The 25,504-nt window shown below is 35.4% G+C and overlaps 1 protein-coding gene across 16 annotated transcripts in view; it reads right to left on the bottom strand.

Annotated features, from left to right (window-relative positions):
* ZEB1 (zinc finger E-box binding homeobox 1) overlaps positions 1 to 25,504 on the bottom strand; it is a 204,278-nt gene that overhangs the window by 61,498 nt on the left and 117,276 nt on the right. For all 16 annotated transcript variants that reach the window (XM_063710225.1, XM_031015269.3, XM_031015270.3 and 13 more), the window contains one exon: positions 6,776 to 6,976. Coding sequence is in view for 6 of the 16 variants with exons in the window: in XM_031015269.3 (XP_030871129.1) it covers positions 6,776 to 6,976 (201 nt within the window). In the remaining 10 variants the exon portion in view is untranslated. The remainder of the gene's footprint in view (positions 1 to 6,775; positions 6,977 to 25,504) is intronic.

Below are 25,504 nucleotides of genomic sequence, written 5' to 3' on the forward strand. Positions count from 1 at the left end.
CCCACCCAGCTTCTACACCCCTGACTGGTGGGTCTCCCTCCAGTGTCCACCCTGGCAGCCGGCCCAATTAGTTATGCAAATCCCAAACCACCTGTGCCCAGACTGCCATGCCATCCCAGGCATTCCAGAATGCAAGACTCCCTGCAGCAGAAAGCAAGGCTATGAGGCTACACCCTTCCTAGTCTATTCTCATGAAGGGAGGGGTGCCCAGCTTCTGTACCACCTGAAAAACCCGCACCACACTCTTCCCTGTGTTCTGACAGTGGGGGTTCCTCCCCTGCTTGAGATCAGGCCACAGATCTCATCCCCATATTCCTGGGTGGTATGCTTGAGTCCTGGCAAACTGAGACCAGGCCAGTGGATTTGTCCTCTGGCTCCTTAGGATCAACCACTGGCAGTGATAGGAGGAGTAAAGTGTTCCCAGGTAGCCAATAAACCACTCAGGTGGGGCAATGGAGGCTATGCTGTGGGTCCCACTCCACAGCAATGGCCAGGCAGGCAATCTTAGGAGGGACTGGCAGGCATGGTTGTGTGTGGTTTAGATTCACCTCAGTCCTGCAGGAATGGTGGTGGATCCTGAATTGGTCATGTGAGCATGCATGGGCCCCACTCTATCCTGGTGTGGCAGACAGCAGATGTAGCCGCTCGGATGCAGGGCACTGGGGGGTGGGTGCCCAGAGTCATGTTTTGCTGCAGCTGCCTAGCACACTGAAGCCTTTTGGGCTCCTTGTGGCTTCAAGTAGTGCCTCTGTATGGTCTCCAGGCAGCTTCTCCTACCAATCCAAACGTATTCAGGGGTTGTGGGAACTCCTCTAGAATTTCAGAGGTCGACAGTGGGAAAGTGGTGTTCCCGGGTTTCTTCACTCACACCTTCCTTGGGTCCATTCTGGTCCTAAGGTGCCTGGCAATACTGAGCCAGCAGTGTTGCTTCCTACTTCTTCAATCATGTCTGTCATGGCCTATATATTAAATTTCAGTGTTTTCTCTCAAAAGATCTGTTCAAAGTGTGAAGGTTTACTCAATATTTTGGTTCCTCTCTGTAGAAGAGGTGCATCCCAGATCCATCTAGTTGGCCATCTTTAATCCCTCTCCTCATTTTTCATTTATTATTCTATTTGGATATTCCCTCCTTTTTTAAATTCTAGCTAAATGTTTGTTGATTTTATCTTCTCAAAAAACTAACTCAGTTTTGTTGATCTTTTGTATTGTTTTTCTACTCTTTATTTCATTTATTTGTGCTCTAATCTTTATTATTTCATTCCTTCTTCTAACTTTGGTTTTACTTTGTTCTTATTTTTCTAGTTCCATGAGGTGCAATATTAAGTTGTTTATTTAAGATCATTCCTTAGTCTTAATGTAGGCATTTATTGCTATAAAATTCTCTTTTAGAACTGCTTTTGCTGCATTCCATGTTTTGGTATGTTATGTTTCCATTTTTGTTTGTTTCAAGATATTTTTTACTTCCCCTTTCATTTCTTCTTTGACCTTTGGTTGTTCAGGAGTGTGTTGCTTAATTTCCACATATTTGTGAATTTTCCAATTTTCCTCCTGTTACGGATTTATGGTTTCATGCCACTGTTGACAGAAAACATACTTGATATAATTTTAATCTTAAATTTGTTAAAACTTATTTTGTGGCCTAACAAATGATCTGTCCTGGAGAATGTTACATGTTTGAGTGAGAAGAATATGCATATTCTGCTACTGTTGAATGGAATGTTCTGTATATCAGGTCCATTTTGTCTAGTGTTGTTCAAATCCACTGTTTCTTTATTGATTTTCTGTCTAGATGATTTCTCCATTATTGAAAGCACTGAAGACCCCTATGATTACTGTACTGCTATCTGTTTCTCCCTTCAGTTATATTAATATTTTCTTTACATATTTATGTGCTCCAAAATTGGTGGCAAATATATTTAGAATTGTATCATCTTGATAAATTGACCTCTTTATCATTATACAATGACCTTCATTGCCTCTTGTGACAATTTTTTACTTAAAATTTATTTTGCCTGGTGTAAATATGGCCACCACTGCTCTCTTTTGGTTCCACTTACATGGAACATATTTTTCCAACCTTCCTCTTTCATCTTATCTGTATCTTTAAAGGTAAAATAAGTCTCCTGTAGGCAGCTTGTAGTTGGGTCAGTTTTAAAAAATGCATTTATAGCCTGAGCAACATAGCAAGACCCCATCTTTCCATAAAAGTTTTTTTTTTTTTTTTAAATTAGCCACATGTGGTGGCATATGCCTGTAGTCCTAGCTACTTAGGAGACTAAAGCAAGAAGACTGCTTGAGTCCAGGAGGCTGAAGTTACAGTGGGCTGTGACTGCATCATTGCACTCTACCCTGGTGACACAGCAAGGCCCTATCTCTGTATTAAAAATATGCATAGTAACAATGTATTTTGATTACTGAGTTTAATCCATTTGCATTTAAAGTAATTATTGATAAGTCAAAACTACTGCCATTTTATTGTTTTCTGAAAAGTTTTAAGTGCCTTTGTTCCTTCTGCTGCTTCCATTGATATTTTATATACATATATATTTTTTGCAATCGCATGGTTTGATTTATCTTTTGTGTATCTAACACAGTTTTTTTCTTTTAATTATCAAGAGGCTTACAAAAGCCATTTTATAGTCATAACAATCTATTTTAAACGGATAAGAACTTAATTTCCATCACATATAAAAACTACACTTTTACCTCTCCCCTCCCACATTCTGTGTTAATTTATACCACAATTTACATACTTGTATATTGTATATCTATTAAAATTATTGTAGCTATATTTTAATACCTTGTTTTTTATTTTTATATTAGAGTTACAAGACATTTACACAACATCATTATAGTATCACAGCATTCTGAATTTATTTCTTTTTTAACTATCCCCTCAGGTATTTATCCTTTGAGTTACAAACAATCCAATTATACTCTTTTATTTTAAAATGTAAAATTAAGTTATTATTGACTGCAGTCACCCTATTGTGCTATCAAATAGTAGGTCTTATTCATTCTTTCTCACTATATAGAATAGTATTTATAGTTTGGAACTTCTTTACTAGTGAGTTTTATTCTTCCATGTTTTCATGTTGATAATTAGTGTTCTTTTGTTTCAACTTGAAAAACTGCCTTCAGTTTTTCTTACGAAGCAGGTTTAACAGTGACAAAATCCCTCAGCTTTTGTTTTTGGGAAAGTATTTCTTCTTCATTTCTGAAGTATAACTTTGCTGGGTATAGTATGCTTGGTCAGCAGTGTTTTTCTTTCGGCACTTTGAATATATCATCCCACTTTCTCCTTGCTTGACAGGTTTCTGCACAGAAATCTGCCTACAGTCTTATGGAGTCTGCAACTTTTCTTTTGCTGCTTTCAAAACTGTCGTTGACTTTTCATAATTTGATTGTAATGTGCCTTAGTGAAGACCTTTTTATGTTCAATCTATTGGACTTCTTTGATCTTTACAGATCTGAATGTCCATTTGGGCTTTTTGAATCTGTAGTATGGTGTTTTTCACTGATTATAAATAAAAACCTCAGCCATTATTTCTTCAACTATGGCTGCTGCCCTAGTATCTTTTCTCCTGGCATAAGATGTATTGAATCTTCATGTATCTTAACCTGTTTTTCATATCTTTTCTTTTTTCTTTTTTTTCTGAGATAGAGTCTTGCTCTGTCGCCCAGGCTGGAGTGCAGTGGCGTCATCTCGGCTCACTGCAAGCTCTGCCTCCCGGGTTCACGCCATTCTCCTGCCTCAGCCTCCTGAGTAGCTGGGACTACAGGCACCTGTTTTTCATATTTTTTCTATGTGTCTCTCTGAGTTCCATTTAGTGTAATTTTTCTATCTTCCAAATTATTAATTTTTCTTTAACCCTGTTTAATTTGTTGTTAAATGTATCCTCTGAATTTCAAATTCCTACTATTCAATTTTTTATTTTTAGTTCTATTAAATTATTCTTAAAACACACTGGTTTTATTTTATCATATCATAGCAGATAACCATCTGATTTTTCTTTAAACAAGACAGTAGTCATTTTATAAATCTGTATGACATAACTCTAGTAATTAGCCTTTATGGGTCAGTTTCTGCTTCCTTTTGTTTCTGGTAATTCTCACTCATGTTTCTACCTTCTTGCTAAATTATTTGGGAGACTTCTATAGTACTAGGATGAAGGTATATTTCTCCAAAAGACTTGTGTTTACTTCTGCCTGGTGCCAATAGATATTTGTAGCAGTTCCACTTTAAACTCAAATATGGCTTGAGATTTTTCAGGCTACACAGCAATGTAAACTTGGACTTCAAATCAGTGCGAGACAGCTTGTGGTTACTACTTCTCAAAGACAATCCTCCATTCTCTGAATACCTAACCAGGGAAACTTTGCTTGTTCACTCTCAAGGATGGTAGAGATGGAAAATGGTTTGCTTTTACTTCATCCTCACAGTCGAGACATAATCCATACTGCTATTAAACTATCTTTGGTGGTCTTGGGCTTTGTTTCCTCTCAGAAGCCTGAAAATCACCTTACATTTCACTGGCTAGGCAAATGTATTCAGGACCAAAGTGTCTTCTATGATCTGCTCTGTTTACTTCTATGGGTTCCTTTTTTCACTTAGATTTTGACAAGGTAATGTCTTACTTAGCTCTTTAGAAGTGCTAAGAAGTTTTTTGTTTTTGTTTTTAATCTAGCACCATTAGTTGTTTTCAGTAGAAAGGGTTAGTTCAAATAATCGAACCCAACATATTCTCAGAAGCAGAACCTGTTCACTGATTTTTTCACCTTCCTTTCTCCCTTCATCTACCTTATTCTTCTTATTGCCCCCTTTTTTCCCCAGACAGATCATTTCCTTCTTGATTACCTATTAAGACTCTGGATCAACTATGTAATTCAGGCCACAGATAAGAAATACATAAGAAACCCTTGCTCCAAAAATGTTTGAGCTTAGTATTAACATTAACAGGTTCATAGCTCTACAATTAACCAGCTGTCATAAGTCAGCAAGTCAACTTCTCTGAGTCTCACTTTCTAGAAACCTGGGACTGTATCTAAAAACAGCCCTTTCCAATTCTTATATATTCTATCTCCTTTCTGTCTTTCAATTATCTCCCTTCTATTCCCATCCCATGGGCAACTACTTTAACTCAAAAACCCTTAACACTGCCTGATTATTAGAGTCTCCTCGTTGAAGACACTACCTCAGCCTCCCTCCCTCTAAAATTCTTTTTCCATATTACACCAGCCTTATTTATAAATTACTTTAATGATGTTCTTCTCATAGCTTCCATGATAAGGTTCAAATTCCTTGACATAGTACACAAATCACTTCATATTTTTTCCCTTGTTTACTTCTCTGATCTCATTTTCTGTGAACACTTTGCTCAAGCCTCTGTGGCTTCATGTATGTTGCCTCTTTTGCCTGAAAACCTTATATTCACTCTACTCTGTCTAATTAAACTCCATCGGTCCTTAAGAACTAAAGACCAACTCTGTTTCACTCAGAACTCTTCTACGACTTCTTCCTTCCTTCTCTAATTCGGATGCTCCTCCTTGATGCTGCCACATAATGTATACCTAAATAAAACTATAATGTATTTGTGACTTATTTATCTCTCTTCTCCATTAAGCCATATAAACATCATTCATGCAGAGAGTCTTATCCACAGTTGCAACCAATTTCTACAGAGGTTGCTGAACGGACAAATGAACAACACTATAAAATGAGAGGGCTGATTACATTATTTCAAAAGTCCCTTGTTAACCATTAGATTTGTCATATTGTAGAAATCTTAACTTCTGCCAATCTGTGCCTATTATCTGAGCTTTTATCTACACTTCCATATTTCATTATCCAGATAATATCCTGACCTGAATGCCTGACCCACTTTTCCAGATTTTAGTTTTGATATCTTGTCTAGACGACCTCTTTGAACTTGAACTCTTGCTGGGAAGCTTCTCCTTTGACTGGTCTTGGATTCGATTTATTGCATGTACTTGTTTACCTTTTCTGATGCCCTTGTTCCTGATCCCCAACCTCTCTAATTAATACTATGCCACTTCCATATCCTATTTTTATATCATTGGTGCTTAACCTGGCAAGACAGGCTAAATAATTTAATTAGTTTATTAGGAAAAGTAGAAAGAAGAAATTTTAGAGCTAGAATAAAAGACTAGGTCCAATTTCTCCATTTGACAGATGAGGAAGAAGATTAAACTTTCAGTGTTTACTCACTGAAAGTGCAGCAAGTAGAGGGTCTCTTTACTTTCACTGCTCCTTCCACTCAGCCATGCTTTGAGTAAAAGTAAAAATTTAAAGTGAAAAAACCACCTTACTTAAAGGATTCTGATGTATGTATAGAGAGGTTTACAAGCACTAAAAATACCTCCATGATTTATATGTGTTTGGGATTTTTGCATATTGAATTATAATTTCACTATATCTATATGATATTTATTGGTTTCTAAGTAGAGTATTCATTCGGGGTTACAATAAAAAATTAAAGGTAGGTTCAATTATATCAACAATATTTGGAAAGCTTGATCCTGGTTAATAAATTCTACTAAATTTCAATACATTATATGCATTGTAAATATGGTCAAAATAACTTGCTTATTCTGCTTCATAATCTACTTTTTAGTAAGTAGGACACCTAATATTTATTGATAGCCAAATTTACTATTGATTTCAAACTTTTCATCCAATTTATCTTTTCAGTTAATATATATCTTAAAAAACGAATCATGAGAATACAATATTACAAAAAAAAATCAGACTTACTGTCATCCTCCCAGCAGTTCTTAGCATTCCCTTCTCTTTCACTGCTCCTCCCTGGTAACACTGTCTGGTCTGTTGGCAGGTCATCCTCTGGTACACCTTCACAGTCAGCTGCATCTGTAACACTTTCTTCTTCCACAATATGCAGTTTGTCTTCATCATCTGAATCTGAATTTGTTTCTACCACAGTATTATAATTTGTAACTGTAATACAAACAAGAAACAAATAATCAAAACCAACTAGTAAAAAAATCAGTTTTTACATCTCAGAAAAATAAAAAAGATGCTTAAAACAGATTGTAATTCAATGTTTTCTTTTAAATAATATGTAAACAACTAATTTATTTGACAACACACATATGTAACACTAGATATTACATGACCAAAATGACAAATAGTAGCTACCCTTATTGAACACTTACTATATATAGACCTGCTTTATAAATATTAACCCATTAAATTCTTACAACAATCTTATAACAGCCTTATGAAATAAGAGTTCTACCACTTACTACTTATATCCTTGTTTTATATGTAAGAAAATCAAGGCAGAGAGAGAGTAACTTGTCTAAGATCACAGCTAGGAAGTGGCAGAGCCAGGATTTTAACAGCAACAGTGTGATTCCATATTTTGTGCTCTTAAACTCTATATTAAACCTCCCCTCCAATGATAATGAGCCTAACAGCATACGATATTGCTTATGTACAATTAGGGCTTTGAATCCTTAAAGGATTGCAACTTAAGAAAAGAGGCCATCTTTCCTAACAAAATAGCATTACATCATCAAGTTTACCACAAGTATTTTTAAGCTGTCAATGATCCATGCATTACATTATTAATCCCACACTGACTTTAGAAAGAATCAACCAAATTAGTCAATTTCTATATAATTAAGTTTGTCATTCTGAATAACTGACATTTGGAAGTTTTCAAATGAGCACCTTTTTCTATAATTTTTAATGAATTTCAATAAAATATAACATCAGCATTTTATTATTCTGAGTGAGTTCTATAGTTCATAGAACCAGGAGTATAAGCTGAGAATAAAATTCTATAAAATAAATAATCTAGTATAATCAATGTTTTCCTTTAGAGTCCTTGTAATAATCACTCTAACAGGATGAATATTTAGTACTTCATTGGGTATGGTCACTAGAATATCTCTTTTAAACTACTTTCAGAGTGATTCTTATTTGCTAAGAAAAGATTCGGAAGAAGGGAGAAAAAGAAGCTTCACTTTTATTTAGATAACTAGGCAGTAATTACTATCAGTTATTCTTTCCATTGCTTCCTTAAATTTTCCAACAATTCTTGAAAAATAATCACCTAAATGCTTAAATAATATGTATATATATCCCTCTACACACACACACACACACACACACACACACACACACTCCTGAGAACACGAAGGAAGAAATACAATTGAAAATATGGGTAGATATTTAAAGGTGAAAACAAATAACCAAAACTCCAAAACAGCTTTTATAGACTTTAGGAAGACTCCTTGTCCAAAAGAGTACCAGAGGTCACCACTGTGCTCACATATTAGGAGTTCTTCAATATCTTGTGTCAGAAGAAAAACGTCAAGTTTTGTTATGCCATTAATATTTTAGTATGAATATGCTTTTCCAGATCTTTTCCCAAGAATAAATGGTTTTCTCTCTTATTTTATTATAAAAGTAATGCATGTAAAATCAGTCAATGCAAAACATGTAAAGTTAGTAAAGGCAGCCCTATTTTTCCTTCCTCAATCCACTCCATAAAGATAAAAATAATGGCAAATTTTATTAATTATTTCAATGCACTAAGTAGGCATGATGTAACTCATTTTATATACCTTTTCTTACTTAGTTGTAACACAAACCTCACCTTATCTTATATTTAATATAAATCAAGCATCACCTATATACAAATGTGTGTATATATAATTCAAAATACACATGATCACATCATACTGCTTTGCCACTTATATTATGCGACTTTATAACATGTCTTGGAAGCCTTTCTATGTCAGTACAGACAGTCCCTGACTAATTATGGCTTGATTTACAATGTTTTGACTTTATGATGGTGCAACACCATTCTGTTTTTCACCCTCGGTACAGTATTCAATAAATGACAAGAGATATTCAACATCATATTAAAACATAGGCTTCATGTTATGATTTGCCCAACTGTAAGCTATAAGTGTTGCAGGCATATTTAAGGCAGGCTAAGCTCAGCTATGATGTTTGATAGGTTAAGTATATTAAATGCATTTTCGATTTCACAGTGTTTTCAACTTACGATGAATTTATCAGGACATAACACCATCATAATTCATAAGTCGAGGGGCATCTGTATACATAAAGCTTTCTTATTTCCCTCTGGATAGCTACACAGCATTCTATCATACAGATATACTTCAACCTATGATCTATTGATAATTTTTTTGCCTGTGTTAAGCACTAGCAACAATGCCATAATTTTTCTTGTAAATATGCATAATTTTGGCCATTCCTTATATATACTTATCAGATTAGTAGGGGTGAAACTTTTGAATAAAAGGGAAGACTTATGAAGTAGATACTGTTAAACTGCCTTCCAGAATGGTTTTATGTTTCCATAAATATTATCTGAGGAGGTCTATTCAGTATATCAATACAATAAAGAAAAAAGTCACTTTAATATAGTAATGAGAAAATACGTGTCAAGATGGAAAAACAGCCACACTATGAGCAGCCACACTATAAGCAGAGTGAAGTCCGTGTGTGGGTAAGGGGAACGATTTTTAAAAGGCGGTTTCACAGCTGACTATAAGCTTAAGTTTCCTGACAGTAAGAGTTTCCTGATGGGCCTTTAACTCATAGTAAGAGGCAAATACACACACACACACACACACACACACACACACACACACACTTGGAATGGAGATGCTTACTGGCAAATGATGCACAATGCTATTAACTTTCATTTTTACTTTCACTACTTATTAGCAACCTACTTGTTAAAGTCATTTTAAGTTGGCATTTATATATGACAAGCTAAAATTAGAACATGGTAAGTATTTGCTGAGGATTAATCAATTCTATACTCCACTAAGATCTGGCTATCATGTAAGGTCTGGCTCACTGCAAGGCTCTCAAATATGCTTGACCAGTGAAACTGCATGCCTAGATAGCTGACATTCCTGCTGTTTTGCGAAGGGAGGCTTCTGGACATCTTTGGTATCTTGAGTTGGCCATGGTTTTATGCTGGTGCCATTCTTACCTTTTAATGATGCAATATTGCAGCCTAGCATTATATTATCAATTTTGTTAGCTGTAGGTTCTCTGGTTGACCTTGGATTGCACATTTAACACATTTATATCTAGAGTATTTTGGGCTTGAAAACTTCCCCCAAATTAGGCTTTAAAACATATATGCATTCTGGTTCAAAAGCTTGCTTGCATGGTTCATATTTTTTTACTGAGTTCTTTTTAACCAGAGATACTGGGTGTTCTATTCTGCCCAAGTCAATCATAGCTCAAAGCACTCTTAAAGACTGCCTATCACTTTCTGGGACTCTAGCAAAACTCCTTCCTGTCCCCTGTATAAGCTGCCATTGTAAGGTAGATTATGTCATAAATCCAAAACACAGAGATTGTATATATTTTTTAACTATCTTGTGAAATTTCCCAGAGCATGTTTGATATGTGTCATAAAATGGGAAAAATCCAAAAAATCAATGTATTTTATCTGCTGAGATGGAAAAAAAGACCAATAACTATTTTCCAAGATTTTTACTGTCTTTTGCTTCTGTCACTTAGCTGAGAGAAAAAAACAGTGAAAACTGCTGATATTAATGACTGAAACTTAATAGTCAAGCTTACTTGTATTTCTGAATCTATCATTTTGTTTGTGGATCTACACAGCTTATTTAAAAGATGGCCCACCACCAAAAGCATACAGAGTAATGCAGGCCCTTGATAAATTCTAGTAGCCAATGAGGGCTTCAGTTATCTAAATGTTCTGTCCAAAGATCTCTATACCCCTGAACTGTTTAGCCTGTGGCTGAAAATATAGTATAATTTATCTGAAAATAGCAATCATAGGTGATCATCACATCTTGATTCTGATTTTAATTAAAATATCAAGAAAGGGTAAAAAATATAGTAAACAGTTTTAAAAATCTTTAAACATGACTTAAGATAGATAATATGAATTTAAACTTCAATAGAAGATGGTAACATTTTCAATGCATGCTTATTGTCATCAGAATGTAGTTAAAGACATGTTGACTTCTTGATGGTGGTAGTTGTTGGTATTATTTGCTAATATTTAATGCCAGACACAGCAGTAACCACTGCATACAGTGGTTGTGAAGATATAATGATTTTTAAATGTATGGTGCTTAGATCAGTGTCTGGTACACAGTAAGGACTAGATAAGTGTTTTCTGCTACTACTATTAGCTTTGTAAATCTTTACAGCAGCTCCAAAGAAGTAGGTATTATTATATATCCCTCTGACAGACAAAGAAAAATAGAGTACCTAAGTAGCCTGTCTGAGGTTATGTAGCTACTAAGTAGAAGAGTAAAAGCCAGGTTGGCTAGATTCCACAGCCTACATACTTCATTATGTGCAAAGGCTCCTGACTGAAAATCGTTACACTGATGAAAAATATTCTTAAACTTTTGTGTGTATACTTATTTTGGGGTGCTGAAATTCCATACTTAACAATTTACCACTGCAGATATTTTCAAATGACTAAACAATTTTAACCATTAGAATCTCATAATATGTGAACAGTGTATTACAGCATAATATCATCCTTATAGTCAATAAATCTTTTTATTATTATACTTTAAGTTCTGGGGTACATCGCAGAACGTGCAGGTTACATAGGTATACACATGCCACGGTGATGTGCTGCTCCATCAACCCATCACCTACATTAGGTATTTCTTCTAATGCTATTCTCCCCTACACCCCCACCCTGCCAACAGGCCCTGGTGTGTGATGCTGCCCTTCCTATGTCCATGTGTTCTTATTGTTCACCTCCCACCTATGAGTGAGAACATGCGGTGTTTGGTTTTCTGTTCTTGTGATAGTTTGCTGAGAATGATGGTTTCTGGCTTCATCCATGTCCCTGCAAAGGAGAGGAACTCATCCTGTTTTAGGGCTGCATAGTATTTCATGGTGCATATGTGCCACATTTTCTTTATCCAGTCTATTATTGATGGACATTTAGGGTTGGTTCCAAGTCTTTGCTATTGCAAATAGTGCCGCAATAAACATACGTGTGCATGTGTCTTTATAGCAGCATGATTTATAATCCTTTGGGTATATACCCAGTAATGGGATGGCTGGGTCAAACGGTATTTCTAGTTCTAGATCCTTGAGGAATCGCCACATTGTCTTCCACAATGGTTGAACTAATTTACAAACTAATTTACACTCCCACAACAGTGTAAAAGTGTTCCTATTTCTCCACATCCTCTCCAGCACCTGTTGTTTCCTGACTTTTTAATGACCACCATTCTAACTGGCGTGAGATGGTATCTCATTGTGGTTTTGATTTGCATTTCTCTAACGACCAGTGATGATGAGCATTTTTTCATATGTCTGTTGGCTGCATAAATGTCTTCTTTTGAGAAGTGTCTGTTCATATCCTTTGCCCACTTTTTGATGGGGTTTTTTCTTGTAAATTTGTTTAAGTTCTTTGTAGATTCTGGATATTAGCCCTTTGTCAGATGGACAGATTGCAAAAATTTTCTCCCATTCTGTAGGTTGCCTATTCACTCTGATGATAGTTTCTTTTGCTGTGCAGAAGCTCTTTAGTTTAATTAGATCCCATTTGTCAATTTTGGCTTTTGTTGCCATTGCTTTTGGTGTTTTAGATATGAAGTCTTTGCCCACGCCTATGACCTGAATGGATTACTCAGGTTTTCTTCTAGGGTTTTCATGGTTTTAGGTCTTACGTTTCAGTCTTTGATCCGTCTTGAGTTGATTTTTGTATAAAGTGTAAGGAAGGGGTCCAGTTTCAGTTTTCTGCATATGGCTAGCCAGTTTTCCCAACACCATTTATTAAACAGGGACTCTTTTCCCCATTTCTTGTTTGTGTCAGGTTTGTCAAAGATCAGATGGTTGTAGATGTGTGGTGTTATTTCTGAGGCCTCTGTTCTGTTCCATTGGTCTATATATCTATTTTGATACCAGTACCATGCTGTTTTGGTTACTGTAGCCGGGTAGTATAGTTTGAAGTCAGGTAGTGTGATGCCTCCAGCTTTGTTCTTCTTGCCCAGGATTGTCTTGGCTATGTGGGCTCTTTTTTGGTTCCACATGATGTTTAAAGTAGTTTTTTCCAATTCTGTGAAGAAAGTCAGTGGTCGCTTGATGGGGATGGCATTGAATCTGTAAATTACTTTCGGCAGTATGGCCATTTTCACTATATTGTGATTCTTCTTATCCATGAGCATGGAATGTTCTTCCATTTGTTGTGTCCTCTCTTATTTCCTTGAGAAGTGGTTTGTAGTTCTCCTTGAAGAGGTCCTTCACATCCCTTGTAAGCTGTATTCCTAGGTACTTTATTCTCTTAATAGTAATTGTGAATGGGAGTTCACTCATGATTTGGTTCTCTGTTATTGGTGTACAGGAATGCTTGTGATTTTTGCACATTGATTTTGTATCCTGAGACTGCTGAAGTTGTTTATCAGCTTAAGGAGATTTGGGGCTGAGACAAAGGGGTTTTCTAAATATACAATCATATCATCTGCAAACAGAGACAATTTGACTTCCTCTCTTCCTATCTGAATACCCTTTCGTTCTCTTGCCTGATTGCCCTGGCCAGAACTTCCAATACTATGTTGAATAGGAGTGGTGAGAGAGGACATCCTTGTCTTGTGCTAGTTTTCAAAGGGAATGCTTGCAGTTTTCACCCATTCAGTAAGATATTGGCTGTGGGTTTGTCATAAATAGCTTTTATTATTTTGAGATACATTCCATCAATACCTAGAGCTCGTGGAGAGTTTCTAGCATGAAGGGGTGTTGAATTTTATCAAAGGCTTTTTCTGCATCTATTGAGATAATAATGTGGTTTTTGTGATTGGTTCTGTTTATACAATGGATTACGTTTGTTGATTTGTGTATGTTGAGCCAGCCTTGCATCCCAGGTATGAAGCTGATTTGATCGTGGTAGATAAGCTTTTTGATGTCCTGCTAGATTTAGTTTGCCAGTATTTTATTGAGGATTTTCACATAGATGTTCATCAGGGATACTGGCCTGAAATTTTCCTTTTTTGTTGTGTCTCTGCCAGGTTTTGGTATCAGGATGATGCTGGCCTCATAAAATGAGTTCGGGAGGATTCCCTCTTTTTCTATTATTTGGAATAGTTTCAGAAGGAATGGTACCAGCTCCTCTTTGTACCTCTGGTAGAATTCGGCTGTGAATCCGTCTGATCCTGGACATTTTTTTTTTATTGGGAGGCTATTAATTACTGCCTCAATTTCAGAACTTGTTATTGGTCTATTCAGGGATTCGACTTCTTCTGGGTTTAGACTTGGGAGGGTGTATGTGTCCAGGAATTTATCCATTTCTTCTAGATTTTCTAGTTTATTTGCGAGGTCAATAAATCTTTACAAGAACTTTCACATATTATTTTTAGCACATGATTGCATGCAGCACTGTATCAACTATAGTAATTAAAGTCTCATGTAAATATCTGTTTCTTAAGTAATGTACAATCATAAAAAAGCATTAGATAACTTATATGAGTATGGTTCCAAAACCAATACATTCTCAATTTTTTATTCATTGGTATGAAAGCAAGATCACCTAAATGCTTCATAAAGAATCTCACTATCATCATTTATTGTGACTTGGAATAGCAGGATAGGGCCATGTAGAGGAAGAAACTTAGGGAAGTGGGGAAGAAGGATGGAAAAGATTAACTTTGAGGGCTTCAATTCTTGTCCGATGGTAACTGTGGCATGTATTGATTAAAGCCACAGGCGAAGGCCACATTTTTTACCTATTTTGGGTTGTGTAAAGGCTTTTCTTTCCAGAGGACACCCTTTACCTTATTATGTTATGCCTTTAATATGTGCTTAACTATATCCCACTCATTGCCATCAAACCCCTAAGCATGCACTCATTTGCATGTTAGAAAAGAAAGAGAAAATCTTTCTTAGAAAAGAAGACTAATCCTTAAAAACTAACAGACTACTTTTAACAAACTGGTTCCACATATATCAGATAAGCATATTGTCATAATTTAAGAAATACCTAGAAAAATACATACACTTTGAGTTGTGTTCTACAGAGCCAACAGACTGTACTCATATTAAGTATTAGAATATTTTACACATTAACACAATGCTGAGAACACCACAAATTTAGGCATGAATGCTGAGTGATGCAAAGATCGGTGGAAACACTGACCAAGTGTTTCCATCCATTATTCTTTAACATCAATTGGGACTACAATAACATCTCTCTCTCTCTCTCACACACACACACACACACACACACATTTTATCCTAAATACAGTCACTGGCATACTGCCTTCTACATAGTAGGTATAGAATTATTTGCTGAATTGAATATGGGACCACACTTTTTTCTTTTCTCAGTGAAGAAACAAGTCAATATACTTAAGTGTTAGCAACAATTCAGGAAAATGAAAACAAAACTGCAGTCATAACCAGACCAGGCAAATAGGCACACAAAATGGAAAGGAGAGGTCATGTGGTAATTCATAGGATCAGAGAAAACTTCTGCATATAATATTACTCCAGGAAAGACGAGCTTAAGTTGTCTATAAATACTAAGCATGTACTGTAAATTTTTGTTAATCTGACTTTTGACCGAACTGATAATGTTAGCTTACTGTCTATATATATTTTACTGTATAATGAAGGATATAATGTAATATACACATGTAATGTTATATAATAATGTACAATGTGTATATTATCTAATTTTAATTTAAATAATCTGAAAATAGGTATCATAATGGTTTTAGAGTACCCCAAGTACCATGAACATGTTAGATTTTAGTAATTCTAATGATTCAGTAAATTTTGGGTGAAATTTTTAAATCCTTCTCTAGGTAAAATCTTCATAAACTCTTTTTATATTTTCAAAATATATTTTAAAACGTAACTCCAATAAAAGTCAATCATTCTAAATTTTAGCCCTGCAAAAGGGTTGGTGGTTTTTAATATCTTCAGATACATGCTATTAATAGAATGAAAACTGATACGCAAACGCAGGGAAAGGGTTGTCATTGCTCACAGAATGCTAGTTCTTATTTTCTCCTGTCTCTCATTACATGAAAGTTACTAAGGATTCGTAGGATTTCTTTGTTACTCTCTCAGTTCTTGTTCTGGCCTTTCTCTCTTCCTCCACAGATCCTGTATCTATCTGCCCCCAACAAGAGCCATCCTCCCAAATTACCTTCCCCTTTTCCTGCTTTATCTAAACTCCCATCCACTCAATGAGCTAATTTCAGCCAGTGTTCGTACAACTCACAGATAGATGAAACAGTGAAAAAGCAAAGTCCTCAAGAGATTAAATTAAATTCAGTCCCAAAAAAGATGATTCCTTTTTGTGTTGAGGAAAGTATTTGGAGTAAAATAATTCACACTAAATTACCTATAACTAATATTTCCTTCATAAGTAAAGTCTGCATTTATAAAAGGATGCTTTTTAATTCATAGAAACTGTTACTTATGGAAGATAGGTAGTATGACAAAATCTAAGTGTGAAGACAAAATCAAAAATACAAATGCGGAAAGTACTTAGTCAAAAAATAGAGAAGCCATGTAATTGATGTATCAGTCCAAAAGCCCAAACTTTAAAGAATCAAGAAAAAAGATAAATTACCAGCCTACTTAATCCTAGAGAAAAAAATTAAGCAGCATGAATGTTCAATATTAAAATGCAAATGGAGTTAACTACAACTATAAAGAAATTTAGGAAACTTACTTTTTAAATATTTTGTCCAAACCTAAGCAAATAAATTTGAAAACCTAGATGAAAACCCTTTCTAGGAAAATGTAAATAATTGTCACTATATTATAGAACTTGGAAAATTATTTAAGAGACATAGACAGACACATCATAGAATAAATTTAGGAAGATAGTAGTTAACCACCCAAAACTGCCAGGTGTTTTCACAGGTAAATTTCTTCAGATCTTTAAAGGACTGATAATTTTGTAACTTTTTAAAGAGAGAGGAAAATGAAAAGTCTGAATTCTAGGAAGTCAACATAATAATTAAAATCTGAGGAAGGATATACATGCATGTGCACACACACACAGGCACATGCGCGCGCGCACACGCACACACACACGCTCAGTCCTAAATAAAATATGCAATGGTCCTAAATAAAATATTAAATTCAAAGAATGAAGCAAACATTACTTAACATTAGAAAATATATGAGCTTTTACTATATTAACATAAAGGACAAACGACATCTATAGATACAGAAAGGCATTTGAAAAAAATTCACCATTCCCTTGCTGATACTTTTGCATGAAAAGAAAACTGAAGTTAGTATCATAATAAATGATTATGAATGACAGGCATTTGTAAGATAAAGATGCTTACTTTCATCATTAGTTAACAATGTTTTAAAAGAATAAACCAATTTTTAAAAAGAATAAAAGAGAAAGTATAAATATTAGAAAGGAGAAGCAAAATTATTTGCAGAATAACATTTATAGAAAATTCAGGAAAAATCAATAAAAAAACTATTAGCAGTAAGGACATTTGGTAAATGGTTAATTACAAATTTAAAAGAAAAAATCAATATCTTTCCAACAGAAAAAAATCAACAGCTTTCCAATAATCAACAATAACCAGCTAAAAACATGAAAGAGGAAAAAAATTCTATTACTAGCAACACAAATGAAATACATGAAGGAAAAAGCTTAAAATAAAACATGGAGGACCTACATGAAGAAAACTAGCATTCTATGTAAAAGTCATCAAATATTTGAATAAATGAAAAGCTATATCTTGGTTTTGAATAGAATGATTTTGTGTCATAAATATGTCAATTCTACCTAAATTTTTCTATAAATTCAATGCAATTTTGATCCAAATGCTACACATGGTATCTTGGACTCTAAATCTAAATGACTTAGATCAATATGTCTACAGTTTATATAGAGAAGTAGGAGCATGGTCTCTGGAACCTAACTGCCTGGCTCAAATCACAGCTTCACTGCTTACTAGCCTTGTCACCTTGAGCATGTTATATATTCTTCTAATGTCTCAGTTTCCTCATTGCCAAGATTGAAATAATAATAGTATACCCCTGACATGGTTATCACAATGATGAAAATAGGTATATATGCAAAACACTTGGTAATACTGCACATATATTCTTGATACATACTGTTGGTATTATTATCTGAGAAAATAAACACATTAAAATATTCAGGAAAATTCAGAAAAATAATAGTAATGGTGGTGGTAGGAGAACATAAACTAGATATACCAGAAAGTAAACTTTATCTTGAAGCTACAGAAATGGAAATACATTTGTACTATTACAGGGATGGGCAATCAATGGACTTGAACATAATACAAAATAGACCCTAAACAAATAGGAGTCTTGCAAATTAGTGGGGGGAAAAATGCATTATTTAATAAAAATCATTTGGAAAAAAATCAGATCCCCACCCCATGGCTTTCACCAAAATGAAACCCACACGAATCAAAGACTTTAACTTAGAAAAAAAACTGAAACCATAAAAGTATTAGAAGAAAATGTAGGCAAATCCTTTTACAAACCTGGAATAAGAAGGCCGTTATAAGCATGAAATGAAACCCATAACTATACACAGAAAAAAATCAAGTCAAAAGACAAACGACAAATTGTGAAAAATATGTGCAACACATATGACTAAAGGCTGACATCTTTATTATACAGAGAATTCTTAAACACTCCTAAGATGAACCACCCAGTAAGAATATGCACAAGCAATTCGCACACACAGAAATGAATGCCCAATAAACATGTAAAAAGATGCTCAACCTCAGTAACAGAAGAAATATCCATTTTAATCTTATATTTTTATAATCACTTCTCACATACACTCTCAACTTTCTTGCTCTCTCTGGCTTCAAAATCTCTATTCTGGCTAACCTCTTACCTTGATTAAACTCCAGCACTCCTAATTCTATAATCTCAGTCCCTCTATACTTCAAAGCTTTTTGGAAAAGTTGCCTACATGTGTCTCCAATTTGTTTCTTCCTATTTTATCTTAAATTACTCCAATTACAACACTCCACCAACACTGTTCTTGTCATGACTGTGAGCACTGCTAAATGCAATGACAATTATCAGTCCTCATTTGACTTGATCTTTTAGCAGCATTTGACATAATTCATTACTCTCTCCTTTTCAAAACAATCTCTTCTCTTGACTATCAGTTTTCCTCTTAACTCACCAACTGCTTCTTTTTCGTTTCTTTCCTCCACTTCCTCAATCTGTCTCATGGCTCTAAATACCATTTGTTGACTCCCAGTTTTATATTCCAGGTGACTTCTCCTATGAATCACAGACTTACATAGCGAAGTCTGTCTACTTGATAGCTCCACTTGGATTTCTTTTTTTTATTATTATTATACTTTTAAGTTCTAGGGTACATGTGCACAACGTGCAACTTTGTTACATATGTATACATGTGCCATGCTGGTATGCTGCACCCATTAACTCGTCATTTACATTAGGTATATCTCCTAACGCTATCCCTCCCCCCTACCCCCATGCCACGACAGACCCCGGTGTGTGATGTTCCCCACCCTGTGTCCAAGTGTTCTCATTGTTCAATTCCCACCTATGAGTGAGAACGTACAGTGTTTGGTTTTTTGTCCTTGCGATAGTTTGCTGAGAACGATGGTTTCCAGCTTCATCCATGTCCCTACAAAGGACATGAATTCATCATTTCTTATGGCTGCATAGTATTCCATGGTGTATATGTGCCACCTTTTCTTAATCCAGTCTATCACTGATGGACATTTGGGTTGGTTCCAAGTCTTTGATATTGTGAATAGTGCCGCAATAAACATACATGTGCATGTGTCTTTATAGCAGCATGATTTATAATCCTTTGGGTATATACCCAGTAATGGGATGGCTGGGTCAAATGGTATTTCTAGTTCTAGATCCTTGAGGAATCACCACACTGTCTTCCACAATGGTTGAACTAGTTTACAGTCCCACCAACAGTGTAAAAGTGTTCCTATTTCTCCACATCCTCTCCAGTACCTGTTGTTTCCTGACATTTTAATGATTGCCATTCTAACTGGTGTGAAATGGTATCTCATTGTGGTTTTGATTTGCATTTCTCTGATGGCCAGTGATAATGAGCATTTTTTCATGTGTCTTTCGGCTGCATAAATAAATGTCTTCTTTTGAGAAGTGTCTGTTCATATCCTTCACCTACTTTTTGATGGGGTTGTTTTTTTCTTGTAAATTTGTTTGAGTTCATTGTAGATTCTGGATATTAGCCCTTTGTCAGATGAGTAGGTTGAGAAAATTTTCTCCCATTTTGTAGGTTGCCTGTTCACTCTGATGGTAGTTTATTTTGCTGTGCAGAAGGTCTTTAGTTTAATTAGATCCCATTTGTCAATTTTGGCTTTTGTTGCCATTGCTTTTGCTGTTTTAGACATGAAGTCCTTGCCCGTGCCTATGTCCTGAATGGTATTGCCTAGGTTTTCTTCTAGGTTTTTTATGGTTTCAGGTCTAACATTTAAATCTTTAATCCATCTTGAATTAATTTTTGTATAAGGTGTAAGGAAGGGATCCAGTTTCAGCTTTCTACATATGGCTAGCCAGTTTTCCCAGCACCATTTATTAAACAGGGAATCCTTTCCCCATTTCTTCTTTTTGTCAGGTTTGTCAAACATCAGATGGTTGTAGATGTGTGGCATTATTTCTGAGGGCTCTGTTCTGTTCCATTGGTCTGTATCTCTGTTTTGGTACCAGTACCATGCTGTTTTGGTTACTGTAGCCTTGTAGTATAGTTTGAAGTCAGGTAGTGTGATGCCTCCAGCTTTGTTCTTTTGGTTTAGGATTGTCTTGGCAATGTGGGCTCTTTTTTGGTTCCATATGAACTTTAAAGTAGTTTTTTCCAATTCTGTGAAGAAAGTCACTGGTAGCTTGATGGGGATGGCATTGAATCTATAAATTGCCTTGGGCAGTATGGCCATTTTCACGATATTGATTCTTCCTATCCATGAGCATGGAATGTTCTTCCATTTGTTTGTATCCTCTTTTATTTCCTTGAGCAGTGGTTTGTAGTTCTCCTTGAAGAGGTCCTTCACGTCCCTTTTAAGTTGGATTTCTAGGTATTTTATTCTCTTTGAAGCAATTGTGAATGGGAGTTCACTCATGATTTGGCTTTCTGTTTGTCTGTTATTGGTGTATAAGAAAGCTTGTGATTTTGCACATAGATTTTGTATCCTGAGACTTTGCTGAAGTTGCTTATCAGCTTAAGGAGATTTTGGGCTGAGAAAATGGGGTTTTCTAAATATACAATCATGTCATCTGCAAACAGGGACAATTTGACTCCCTCTTTTCCTAACTGAATACACTTTATTTCTTTCTCCTGCCTGATTGTCCTGGCCAGAATTTTCAACAATATGTTGAATAGGAGTGGTGAGAAAGGGCACCCCTGTCTTGCGCCAGTTTTCAAAGGGAATGCTTCCAATTTTTGCCCATTCAGTATGATATTGGTTGTGGATTTGTCATAAATAGCTCTTATTATTTTGAGATACGTCCCATCAATACCTAATTTATTGAGTTTTTTAGCATGAAGGGTTGTTGAATTTTGTCAAAGGCCTTTTCTGCATCTATTGAGATAATCATGTGGCTTTTGTCTTTGGTGATATCACCACTTGGATTTCTAATGGGAAATTTTTTACCATAGCCAAATACAATCCCTGGTCTCTCAGTCTTCTCTATTTCAGTAAACGGCAATTCCATTCCTCCAGTTGTTCAGGCCAAAAGTCTCAGTGATAGTTTTGACTCCTCTTTTTCTCTCATATCCCATGCATCTAATCTGGAAGGAAATACCTATAAAAATATATTCAAGATCTGACCACTCACTACCAATTCCCTGCCACTAACTACCTGGTGGTACCATCATCTCTCACTTCGAGTACTGTCACTGGTTCCTATCTGGTCTCCGTGTTGCCACCTTTGTCTTCCTGTAGTCAGTTCTCAACACAGCAGACAAAGAAAACCTTCTAAAGCATCAGTGGAATCTTGTCAAACCATCTAATGACTTCCCATCCTATTCACTGTAATCCAAGGCCCTTCATGGGCTGACTCTCCTCACCTGTCTCTCTCAGACTTTGTCTTCTACTTTACCCCGGCTCACTGCATTCCAGGTATACTGGCCTCTTGCTTCATATCACTCTACCTGTAATATTCTTTATGAACTGCCCAATTCCACCTCCTCAGGGAGGTCTCCTATGACTGCTCTATTTAAATACCACCCCCCAACCCCATTGCACTCCCTACTCTCCCTCAATTTATTTCTTTTAAAAATACTTGTCACTATAATATCTTATTGATTGATTATCTACTACACTACAATGCAAGTTCCATTCGGACAGGAATTTTTTCTGTTTTGATCACCACTGTTCCCCTCATCTAGAACACTGGCTGTAGATACTAATCCCTAGATAAATGATGTTTAGTAAATTGGCAAAAAAGTCCCAGTAACGCCTGACATATGCAAGGTTTAAATAAAAGAGTACACTCTTATATGCTGTGTTACTTTGGCAATATTTATCAAAATTTAAAATGCCGACCTGTCGATCTAACAATTTCTTGGCACCCTGCAAATTAACACATGTATGCAAATATGCATACGTATGTTTATCTGAAAACTTGTTTTTAATTATAAAAAAACTTAATAGTCATCTAAGATATACTGTTTGGTACTGATATAGAAAGTCTTCCAAAATAGTTTGATTCCATCCTTGCAGAAAATACAGTAGATGCAGTATAGTATCCATACTATACATGTGCCTTAACATTAATTCATGATGTCTAGGACACACAAATGAGGAAATCAGGTACCAAAGGAGTGACTTGTTTTTCTGGCTTATTCCTTTGATATTATTTTAATGTTTATATTACTTTAAAAAATTTTAAAGATATATTTTAAATGTGCAAAGAAAAAGCCAAATAACTTTCAGCATAATGTTGCTAGTGGCAAACTTTAGAAAACTGAACTGGGATTGGGCAAAATATTTGCTGGCTCTCTATGTATGCATGTATGTACGTATGTATATGTGTATATTTCTATAGATGTATGTATATTTTAGACACGAGGTCTCACTCTGTCACCCAGGCTGGAGCGCAGTGGCATGATCGTAGCTCACTGCACCTGTGTACTGCTAGGCTCAAGCGATCCTCTGTGCCTTAGTCTCTCTCAAGTAGCTGGGACTAAAGGCCTGTGCCACCACACCCAGGTAATTTAAATAATTTTTTTTTTTTTATAGAGACAGGGTCTCACTATGTTGCCTATGGTGGTCTTGAGCCCCTGGCCTCAAGCAATCCTCCGGCCTGGGCTTCCAAAGTGTTAGGATTACTGGTATGTGCCACTGCACCCAGCTCTCTTCCTTAACATTTTTATGTTATTTGAATTTGTTATCACGGTGAATAGGAGGTATAATTAAAAACACTAATCAGGATACTGAAATAAAATCTAAAGAATAATGAAAGGTAAAAAGGACATTTATTAGTTGATGAATACTATGTTGTAAATAAATATCTGTGGATTTTGAAATAAAACAATTTTTATTTTATGGTTTTATGAGACAATAATAAGATCTGTTTTCTTATTTTTGAAAGATAGTAGTCTATTTAAAGTATGAAAAACATTTACCTTTCCTATTCATGGCTACATAACATTATATAAAATGAAAAGGAAGGTAATACTTGCTGAACACCAGCACAAGTGACTTCTCCTTCCAGCTAGTGCTGAGGGAAGCTGCTCTCTTACTGCACAGACGCCAGGAGGGAGGCCTCGTGGAGAGCGCACACTTTCACTTGTCAAGGGCAATGAGCATCCCCAAAGTACAGGTTATAGTATCTCACATACACCCAAACACACAGTCAATTATTTAAATAGTTTCAACCACAGGAGTTGGCATAATTTTCAGCTTTTCTCATCTTATGAAAAAATTTTAAGAAATATTTTGACATTTACTAATCCCAGAAGGTAATTCTCCTTTGATTGGCTTTGAGGCTTATCGATTAGTAGCAGAACTGGTTGTGAAAAATAAGATGAAGGAAGAGGACAAGAATTATATTCTAATTCATTTTATTTGGTTCTCCAAGATTCCTTCAAACTAGTAATGCTGTATGTGTAATTTAAAACTCCTGACCATGGGAAGAGAAATCATAGGAAAAGTGAAAAGAAAAAGATCATGAACCCTAAGGATGTAGTTTGAGGATGGATCCTCCCTTACTTCCATGGGAATGACAACATATAGTAATCTAAGTAAGGCTTATTGGTTGCCAACTAGGAGACTTCCTTTCTGGGAGCTTTCCTGAGAGCCAAATTTCAACATGGGGTACTAATTCCCTGAGCCTAGTTTTGTAAAGAAAGTCTTTCTACTCCTTCATTGGAAAGACATGAAAGAACAAGGGGGATAATTAACGAAATTTTAATTGGAATTTATTTCCTGATGAAGTATTAAAAACAAACAATTTATAGGTAACTAGAGTTTAGTTTTACTGAGCTTTTCTAAGCATTATAATATGTTACAAGCTTGTGAGTTGTCAAATTAGAATGAATAATTTAGTTCCTCTGACTTAAGTGCTTCAGAAGATAGGAGAATGAAGACATTTAATATCTAGTCTCCACCTCTGAGATATATGTAATCTTTGCAAATATGAGTAATATACATAAAGTATTATATAGAGAAATGTCATAGTACATAATTAAATGCTAAATTAAAAGTGATGCAGAAAATAAATACTATAAGAATCCTTACCTAATTATATTAATCTCTCTTTTATGCCTTGCTAATGTGCAACAGAGGTAAAATCGAGTATTTTGTTTCTTTTTTATTTGAAATATATTGTTGGGAAGTTAAATAAATTTGAACTGTAGTACCAAAAAATCCTGATGTTTTGTTTTACCTAAGTTACCTGAGTAGCAGTGTGAATTAAAATCATCTGTGGACATAACTTATTCCAGAAAATAAATAATATCCAATAAAGCAGAAGATCATGCAAACTAACTACCCATTTTCTTATATAAACTTTTTGGAGAATAAGTGGGCTTTGTGATGAAAGAAGTGGACATTCTTGGAAAACACATACAAATAGCAAATTTAATACCATATATAAAAATGAAGTGGGAAATAGGTATTTTAAATGTACTTTAAAGAAATTATGACCTGTCACATTTCTACTACTGATATATAGAAAAGCTTACAACCAATGCTCCTCGTGTACTTCTGCACCCTGCTCCAACCCTGCTCCACAAAGTGCTTATTACATATTCAGTGCTTTATATGCACTGAATCCATTAATCCTTACAGAAGCCACTTGAAGTAAGAATTTTTATTATCCTTATTTTATAGAAAATGAAACTAAGACTTAGATTACATAACTTGCCAAAGGTTGACCAGTTAGTACTGGTAACCAGGATTGCACCCTAGGCCATGTGGCTCCGGACATGCTCTGAACAGGTTACTGTGCTGTCTCTCCAAAGACAGCAGA

Source organism: Gorilla gorilla, chromosome 8 (assembly GCF_029281585.2).
Source record: "Gorilla gorilla gorilla isolate KB3781 chromosome 8, NHGRI_mGorGor1-v2.1_pri, whole genome shotgun sequence".
Taxonomy (NCBI): Eukaryota; Metazoa; Chordata; class Mammalia; order Primates; family Hominidae; genus Gorilla; species Gorilla gorilla.